Source organism: Budorcas taxicolor, chromosome 25 (genome assembly GCF_023091745.1).
Source record: "Budorcas taxicolor isolate Tak-1 chromosome 25, Takin1.1, whole genome shotgun sequence".
NCBI lineage: Eukaryota > Metazoa > Chordata > Mammalia > Artiodactyla > Bovidae > Budorcas > Budorcas taxicolor.
The window spans coordinates 28,232,124-28,242,431 of NC_068934.1; the positions used below are offsets into that span (position 1 = coordinate 28,232,124).

General features: G+C 39.1%; 1 protein-coding gene across 1 annotated transcript; it reads left to right on the forward strand.

Moving 5' to 3' along the window:
- The first annotated feature begins 3,735 nt into the window (after positions 1-3,735).
- On the forward strand, positions 3,736-4,668 carry LOC128068754 (olfactory receptor 151). Its single transcript, XM_052661957.1, has one exon. It carries the CDS (start codon positions 3,739-3,741, stop codon positions 4,666-4,668), a length of 930 nt encoding a protein of 309 aa, XP_052517917.1. The 5' UTR covers positions 3,736-3,738.
- Positions 4,669-10,308: the final 5,640 nt, after the last annotated feature.

Below are 10,308 nucleotides of genomic sequence, written 5' to 3' on the forward strand. Positions count from 1 at the left end.
TCTGCACTACACTCAATGAAAGCTGTTTACTGCTCTGTGAAGCACTTTGATTTCTGATAATGGTATATTCTAGGGCGATTTTCTATGCTTCTTAATATTTTAAGAGGTAGAAACTGAACAGAAGGGGATATATAGATACGATATTTTTAATCTGTTGTTGCTACCTAGGGGAATATTTCTTCTTTGTTATAAATGAAAATAATATCTAAAAATCTTAGGTACCTCTGAAATAGTTGTTATGAAGTTAACAATTGAACCACCAATAAATAACATTTAAAGTTTTCAGTGCAATGCAGCTTTTCTTGTCTTTATCCCACATCTTAAGGATTTAAAGACTCTTATACCTCTTGAGAAATCTATATGCAGGTCAGGAAGTAACAGTTAGAACTGGACATGGAACAACAGACTGGTTACAAATAGGAAAAGGAGTATTTCAAGACTGTATACTGTCACCCTGCTTATTTAACTTATATGTAGAGTACGTCATGAGAAACACTGGGCTGGAAGAAGCACAAGCGGGAATCAAGATTGCTGGAAGAAATATCAATGACCTCAGATATGCAGATGAGACCACCCTTATGGCAGAAAGTGAAGAGGAACTAAAAAGCCTCTTGATGAGCCTCTTGATGAAGTGAAAGAGGAGAGTGAAAAAGTTGGCTTAAACTCAACATTCATAAAACTAAGATCATGGCTTCTGATCCCATCACTTCATGGGAAATAGATGAGGAAACAGTGGCAGACTTTATTTTGGGGGGCTCCAAAATCACTGTAGATGGTGATTGCAGCGATGAAATTAAAAGATGCTTACTCCTTGGAAGGAAAGTTATGACCAACCTAGATAGCATATTAAAAAGTACAGACATTACTTTGCCAACAAAGGTCTGTCTAATCCAGGCTCTGGTTTATCCAGTAGTCATGTATGGATGTGAGAGTTGGACTGTGAAGAAGGCTGAGCGCCGAAGAATTGATGCTTTTGAAGTGTGGTGTTGGAGAAGACTCTTGAGAGTCCCTTGGACTGCAAGGAGATCCAACCAGTCCATTCTAAAGGAGATCACTCTTGGATGTTCTTTGGAAGGAATGATGCTAAAGCTGAAACTCCAATATTTTGGCCACCTCATGTGAAGAGTTGGCTCACTGGAAAAGACCCTGATGCTGGGAGGGATTGGGGGCAGGAGGAGAAGAGGACAACAGAGGATGAGATAGCTGGATGGCATGACTGACTCAATGGACATGAATTTGAGTGATATCCGGGAGTTGGTGATGGACATGGAGGCCTGGTGTGCTGTGATTCATGGGGTCACAAAGAGTCGGACACGACTGAGTGACTGAACTGAACTGAACTGACTGATAGCTACGAAAGGACATCCAGTGGTTCAATGGTAAAGAACCCACCTGCAGTTCAGGAGCTTCAGGCAACACGGGTTTGATCCCTGGGTCAAGAATATGCCTGGAAGAGGGCATGGCTACCTGCTCCAATATTCTTGCATGGAGAATTCCATGGACAGAGGAGCCTGGCTGGCTATAGTCCATAGTATCACAAAGAGTCGGACACAACTGAAGTGACTGAGCACGCACTCATATACCTGCTGCTGCTGCTGCTAAGTCGCTTCAGTCGTGTCCAACTCTGTGTGACCCCATAAATGGAAGCCCACCAGATTCCCCCATCCCTCACATTCTCCAGGCAAGAACACTGGAGTGGGTTGCCATTTCCTTCTCCAATGCATGAAAGTGAAAAGTGAAAGGGAAGTTGCTCATATTCCTAGAGAAACATATATAGCTAGTGCCAGAGTTATTACTGTTATAGGAATCAAATGAGACAGTTATTTAAAGCACTTACATTAGAGGCAGGTTAAAAATGCTTTTTAAAATATATATATATGCTTATACATGTGTATAATATATATATGTATGTGTATGTGTATGTATATATATATACACTTTATATACATGTATGGAGTAGGAAATGGCGACCCACTCCAGTATTCTTGCCTGAGAATTTCTGGAACAGAGAAGCCTGGCAGCCCACAGTTCATGCAGTTGCAAAGAGCTGGACAAAACTGAGTGACTGAGCACAATACACATGTAAGTACATATATGCATCAGAAAATCTAAACTGATAGTCATGACTGCTGCTCGCCTCCAAGGAGCAAGGAAGTGGTATTGCATTTTTGCTTATTTGTGTTTCTGATTTTCTACAATGCACATATACTGCCTTGATAACTTTTTTAAATGCATCTGAAACTGACAATAAAATCTATCCTCTATGTCCAAAACTCAATATATTGTTTACTAAGTAATAATAAAGTGCTACATACAAAATAACCTTCAGCAAAGTGACACAGTTCACTGATAATGAAACACACTGGTGGTCAGAAGTCTGAGGTTTTAGACCCAGTCCTGTGTCTTGCTTGGCTTTATGACTTAGGGTAGTTGAATTTTTAGGCTTCATTGTCCTAGAGAAGAGGGAAATAATAGCATTCATACTTTTTATATGCTGTGCACAAGCTAACACATCCAGTGTAAAGCACATTCCACCACAACATTGCTCTGAACTGTAGGTGTGCAGATTTCTAAGGCTACACACTTGGGCCAGGGGAAGAGCTCAAGATCAGAGGAAAGCAAGTCCTTCATAATTAGGAAGCCTCAGGAAAGTCACTTTTGTCTGGCACTGTGGTTTTCTCAATGTGAACGTGGGTTTAAAACTTCAGCTCTTGGATATATTTATTCACATACCCAAGACTTGTGGGACAAGTTAATGAGACTCACCTCTGAAGAGCATTATACAAAATATAGTAACTGTATAAGTAAACAATTAAAACAGCGCAAGTTGAAGGATTTTAGCTTAAGAAAGACCTGTCAGAGAAGGGATATCTATAGATATACTCAGCAATGATAATCCATGCTTCTTACAGAAGCATGTCTATAATTTCAGTACTTTGTCATTAAGGAGATAATGGGGCCATGGTTTGATATTATGATCTGAAAATAGACCTAAAAATAATAATAATAATATTGATATCTTACTCTAGACTATAGTAGGTACTTACATAGGTATGCCATCAGGCTTCATGATAGATGAGTTTTAATGAGAACGTCTAAAAAAAAAGAAAAACTGAGTGGAAAACAGCCATCAATACTTTTTAATGCTCCAGGTGATTATAAATACAAGAAATGGAATTGCCCTGGGCATGGTTTGATAAAAATCTAAGAACAAATTCCAGATACCCAATGACAACTCACATTTTTATAGGAACTGACTTCTACTTCCTGAAAAAAATATTTCTAACTATGCAATATCCCATATTACTTTTACAGCCAACTTTGGAATTAATATTACTATTATTAATATCTTCATCATTCAGTTATAGAAATTTAATTAAAAGATACTGATATGGTAACCCTTTCACCCTACTACTGCATCAATTTGAGATAAGTATTCATAGGTTCAAAATAAATGAATATTTAAGACTTGGGTAGACCACAGGGAAATTTCATTTCTGAAGTAAATACATCTCCAACTACAAAATGTGAATTCTACTGCTTATTTATTACCTACAGGATTGAAGTTTTCAGACTTCAGCCTGCATCAGCCTTTCCTGGAGACAGTATGATACACAGATCACTGCATCCCATTCCAGAGTTCCTGACCTGGTAGGTCTGGAGTAAGGCCCTCTTGATGTGGGCTTTCACAGAGATCTTCATTTCTGTGCCCAGAGCATTTCACCCAACCAGAGGAGAATGGCTGCAGAAAATCAATCCACAGTGACAGAGTTCATTCTTGGAGGTTTAACAAATCGGCCAGAGCGCCAGCTCCCACTCTTATTCCTTTTCCTTGGGATCTACTCAGTCACCATGATAGGAAACCTGGGCATGATAACCCTGATTTGTCTGAACGCTCAGCTTCACACCCCCATGTACTATTTCCTCAGCAACCTGTCCTTTGTGGATCTCTGCTACTCCTCTGTCATTACCCCTAAGATGCTGGTGAACTTTGTGTCAAAGAAGAACACCATCTCCTATGCAGGGTGCATGTCCCAGCTCTACTTCTTCCTGGTGTTTGTCATTGCTGAGTGTTACATGCTGACAGTGATGGCCTATGACCGCTATGTTGCCATCTGCAGACCTTTGCTTTACAACATCATCATGTCTCATCGAGTCTGCTCCCTGCTGGTGGCTGGAGTCTATGCCATAGGATTCATTGGTTCAACCATAGAGACTGGCCTCATGTTGAAACTGTCCTATTGTGATTTCCTTATCAGTCATTACTTCTGTGACATCCTCCCCCTCATGATGCTCTCTTGCTCTAGCACCTATGACACTGAGATGACAGTCTTTGTTTTGGCTGGATTTGACATTGTAGTCACCAGCTTAACAGTCCTAATCTCCTATGCCTTCATCCTGTCCAGTATCCTCCGCATCAGCACCACAGGGGGAAGGGCCAAAGCCTTCAGCACGTGCAGCTCCCATCTTGCCGCTGTGGGGATGTTTTATGGAACAACTGCCTTCATGTACTTGAAACCCTCCACGGCCAGTTCGCTGGCCCAGGAGAACGTGGCCTCCGTGTTCTACACCACAGTGATCCCCATGCTGAACCCCCTGATCTACAGCTTGAGGAATAAGGAGGTGAAGACTGCCATGCAGAAAACTCTGAAAGGAAAAATGTTTTGATACAAATGTTATTATTCTTTTTTAATTTTAAAAATAAGTTGTTGGGGTCCCAGAGGGAAGCCCCTGTATGCTCGCCCACCCGGGATGGGAAACTCTCCCTTCTCTGCATGGCTGGGTGACTGCACCTGCGTCTTTCCCTCTTCCTTCACCCCTCCTCTTTCTCTACTCTCATTTCTATATGAAGCTAGCTGATATCAAGTTCTTTTTTTTATTATTTGGGATCTATTTTCTTTCTTCTGTTCCTTTGATAAACGCTATTATCTTAATTGTAATTTTACACAAATTTTAAATTTTCACAGGCTCACAGATATAGAGAACAAACTAGTGATTACTATCATGGAGAGGACAGGAGGGAAGGCAAGAAAAGGTTAGAGGATTAACAGACATAGACTGCTACATGCAAAATGAACAGGTAACAAGGATGTATAGTACAGCACAGGGAGATATAGCCATTAGTTTACAGTAACTTTAAATGCAATAAAGTATAAAAATCTTGAATCACTTTGTTGTACATCTGAAACTAATATAATATTGTAAATCAGTCACACCTCAATAAAAATTAAACTTTCAGCATTGAGTCTGAAAGTCAACCACTTTGTTGTTATCTTCTATGTAGAAAATATTACTCAATTTAGTTCCTCCTTTTTGCACTTGGGAGTATACAAGGCAAAAAGAGGTGGATTGAAAGTCACCAAGTGATGCCCAGAGCATTTCTCATCTAGACTTCCTCCCCTCCACTGTCTCACTCCTTTCTCCCAATCTCAACCAAAGGACTTGTACTTGATTCCTTTATGTGACTTTCTTAGTAACAATAATAATAATGCCAACATGTTTGGGGAGGCTTACTCTGAGCTACACAACTCTCCTAAATGCTTTGCATGCATGGTTTCAATTACACCTCACAGCAGTTCAGTTCTGTTGTTTTCCCTGTGTCATGTGGAAAGTGGAAACTTGGTTTAGTAACATTCTCAAGATCACTCAGCTGGTAAACAAAGACACTGAGATTCAAACCCAGGTTTAAGCGACTTCAGAACTCATACTCTTAGCTCTCAAATATCCCCTTTGCTTTAGGCTGGCACATCGCCTTCTGAACAACCTATTAAGCCTGCCCTTTCAATTTCATGTGACCCCTAAAACCAGTTCCTCAGATCCCCTCCTTTCGTCATCTGCCCTAGCCTCTTCCTATTTGTAGACAGCTTCTTCGGTAGAACTAAGGGAAGATTATACTAGAGTAACACTCTAGTTTGCCTGGCACTTCACCACTTTAGCACTGGAAGCCCCACATCCTGGAAAATCCCTTGGTCCCACACAAACCAAGATGGTTGGTCACCCAGATTATCCATTGCTGCAAACCCTCTTGCCCTGCTTAGTTAACTCAGGATCTACTGCCAACCTCACCCAGTAAATCCAGTGGCAATGAGACAGTTTCTCCCCACTCTCCTTGCTTTATACCAATATCAAGGATACATGTTTTAGACTCAGCAGCCTGATATAATGCAAACACCTGTACAGTGTAGATATCTTCTTGTCATTTCTAGCTAGTTTTGGTATTCTATTGTTTATATCAGTGGTTTATTATGGGAAACTGGGATAACTCTAGTTTTCTCAAGCAGAAATGGCATTAACAGAGGAAATGACTTGGTAAGTTTTTTTGAATGACTACAGAAAGAGTGAGGATGCCCCTCAAAGTGACTTCACAGCAGATGTGATCTACTCGTCAAGATGTTCCGGCTTCCACTGTGATCAATGCCACCCTAACAAGTGGCCCTCATACTCACAAAATCAGTAAACAGTAACTGAACCCAGGGATTGAACATCACCTGGCAACTTGTTAGAGACACAAATTCGGGGTTCCTGCTCCACACCTACAGAATTACGGGGTGGGCCCCAGCAATGTATACTTTAATAGATCTCCTGTTGATTCTGATATACACTAAAAAGTGGGGTCCTCATCACTCCCACCCTTAAAATTTCACACACACAAAAAAAAACATTTAATTAGTGAGAACTAATTTACTTTGGCCACCTGATACAAAGAGCCGACTCACTGGAAAAGACCGTGATGCCAGGAAAGATTGAGGGCAGGAGGAGAAGGGGACGACAGAGGATGAGGTGATTGGATGGCATCACTGACGCAATGGACATGAGTTTGAGCAAATTCCAGATTTGCTCCTGGTGTGCAGCAGTCCATGGGGTCACAAAGAATTAGACGTGACTTAGCAACTGAACAACAAGAAAATTCACATCCATGACTATAGCTACAACGACATCTGGAATATGTAATTTTCAGCTTTTTAACCTGACTAGAAGGTGAGTAGAATGGATATTGAGAGAGCCATTCCAAAGTGTCTACTCTACTTATTATTCATGGGGAGGAGGGCACCCCAGGCTGGGGTGCAGTGTTATAATAACCTGTTTTGAATCTTATGCCCCTGCACCATCTTCCTACTGAAATGAAATAGCACTTCTTTTTCCTGCTTTTCTTACACATTTTCCTGTTTATCTGAATAGATAATAATTTTTTATATGATGCTATAGGTTTGTTGACTTTCTTAACTGTTTTTTATTTCTTTAAAATGTCTTTAAGTTTATTTTGGCAGCCAGTTAAGCTACTTGAGTGTCTTGATGTTTCTGAGGCTTAATATTTAAGCTTTGTTAGTACATATCAAGTATAACTTTTATTCTAGAACAAATTTAGCACTAATGTTAAGATATAAAACTTCTGAGCACTCCAGGGAATGCTACAGGTTTTAAAGTTGATCTCCTTACTGGCCTATTCTTATTCAGTAAATCTTGTCTGACTCTTTGCAACCCCACAGACTACAGCATGCCAGGCTTCCCTGTCCATCATTAACATTATCTCCCAGAGTTTGCTCAAACTCATGTCCATGGAGTCAGTGATGTCATCCAACCATCTCATCCTCTGTTGTCCCCTTCTCCTACTGACCTCAACCTTTCCCAGCATCAAGATCTTTTCCAGTGTGTTGGGTCTTCTCATCATGTGGCCAAACTATTGGAGCTTCAGCTTCAGCATCAGTCCTTTCAATGAATATTAAGGGTTCCCAGACCTGTGTAACTCTGATAATCAATTATTAGCTTAAAGTTTCCAGGTATTTATTCTTTGCCCAGCTTCATGGAGATCTGTCTTAGAAACATATGGCCTAGATAAAGCTCAAACAAAGACACAATAACTCATTTCTGTCCTTCTTTCCCTGTGGCTTCCTATGCTTCACTGCCCATTCCATCTACTTCAGCCTCTCAACATTTTGCTCCACTCTTCTCAACTCTTCAAAAATGTTGTCCTTTGTTTTCATATGCCTTCCTTGGGCCATGATCTAGAAAGTGTCCCCAGATAAATAGGGTAAATATAAAGCTCCTGTCATTTGTTCCTCTTCTGTATTGGGTCATAATTCAGCATCAATGTTGTCCAATGTCTGAAAGCACTTATTTTATATATATCATCCAGTTTTTAATTGCTTATGGTGGATGGCTTATGGAAAGAATACAATTCAGTCCATAGCACACACCCACAAGTGAAGGCATATTATTACACTCTACAAAAATGAGTTAAGACACATTTCAAAAATGATACAAGGTGTGAAAAAGTAACAAAACTCAGAAAAATGCAATAATCATACAATAGCTCAAGAAATTACTAGCAATAAAAGGAAGAATAATTTAGGAAACTAAACTGAATTAAAAGTAATAGAAGAGCCAATAAACACAACAGATGATACTTTAGGAGAACCAGAAGATGGAAAGAGGGGATTAAAAGAAAAAAGAAAAAGAAATGAAGAAATTTATGGGAAGAAACAAATGTGAATACCAGGCAAAGGAGATCTAATCTTTGGTGAGTAGAAGCCACAAAGAAGAAAAGTAGAGCAAAGGACAGAACAAATAATGAAAACTATAATTCAAGGAAATTTTCCCAGTTTTAAATAGAGATACATAAAGATATAGAGAAAGAGATGGAGATGGATATTTGAAGGACATATTGAAAAGAAACATCACACATAAGAGAACTGCTGAAGAATGAATATCAGAACATATCCTCAAAAAATTACTGAAAACCAAACAGTACAAATTTTTGAGTTCTTGTTGAAAGACCTATAAACAATAACTAACCCAGAAGCAGTGAACCCCTTTGGCACCTAATTTGTAGCCTTGAAACACCATTGCATGTCTGAGTGCTCAGTTGCCCAGTAGTGCCAGACTCTGCTGCCCCATGGGCTATAGCCCACCAGGCTCCTCTGTCCATGGGATTTCCCAGGCAAGAACACTGGAGCGGCTTGCCATTTCCTCCTCCAGGGGATTTTCCCAAGCCAGAGGTCAAACCTGTGTCTCTTGTATCTCCTGCACTGTAGGTATATCCTTTACCACCGCACCACCTGGAAAGCCCTTGAAATACCATATCAGGACTAAAAGTAACCAAGTTTCTTGGAGAAATGGTTGATTTCTACTCTGAAATTTATGAGAAAAGTTCAGAACATTTGTCATATCAGCTAGTAATTAATATTAGAGACTAACTGTACTATGTCCAAAAGACTTAAGAGACAAACTGAAAAGAACTCCACAGGCCAAAGACTGAAAATTTTGAGCAACAAAAGGATAACAATTTCAAAAAAAAAAAAAGGATAACAATTTCAATGGACTGAAACACATAAAATATGATTAAATCAGTGAGATTATAAAGACACTACAAAAAAAACAACCAATCATCTTTAGAAGATAATAAGAAACCAAGTTATTTTAAAATTTAAAAATAAAGGTGATGTGTTTTTATATGAACTGTGGTGGTGGATACTCAAATTTGTGCAAGTAAAAAATGTGCAGTGAAGTAAATGTACACATCAAGAAACAATTATAAATAAAACTGAGGAAATCAGAATAAGATCAGTGGGTTGTCTATGGCAATGTGCGATATTCCACATATGATAATTTGGAAAATGTTACCATGGCAGAAAACTGCATAAAGGATACACAGGATCCCTCTATATTATTTCTCAACCTACATGAGAATCTACAATTATCTCAAGAGGAAAAGTTTAATTTGAAAATCATCATTAGTAACGTTTTCATAAATGATGTATGCCTGAATGTATTCTTGACAACTGCATATTCCTATAAACATATTTCTGTTATGAATGATAATATATGAGTGAAGGGTTCTTATGTCTACCTACTTATACACCTCAACTCCTGCCATTCGAACACTGTTGGTCTACAGGTGCAGCAGGGTGACAAATTTAGCATTCCTTATAAATTCATATTCCTTTACTGAAATTATACAGTGTGTTTTATTAAAAACTTTGAGTTTATATTAAATGCTTTAAAATAAACATTTTAAGCCTATTGATTATGCTTGACGGTAAATAACTAATGATGAGTAACAAGCTTAATGGTAGTGATTGGTAATGGTAATAATAATTGGTAATGACAGAGGTGGTTGTGGTGGTGGTGCAGTGTTGGTTCTGGTAGTGGCGATGATGATGATATAGTTGTTGGATATTTAATATTTGAAAGGAAGCATTAGACTATAGTTTCTCAAGCAGAAAGATGACCCTCCCAATAGAAGGAAAATTAACACACCTGGGAGACAAAAGCATAATTCCCAGCACAGGTGCAAACCAAGACTCTAAT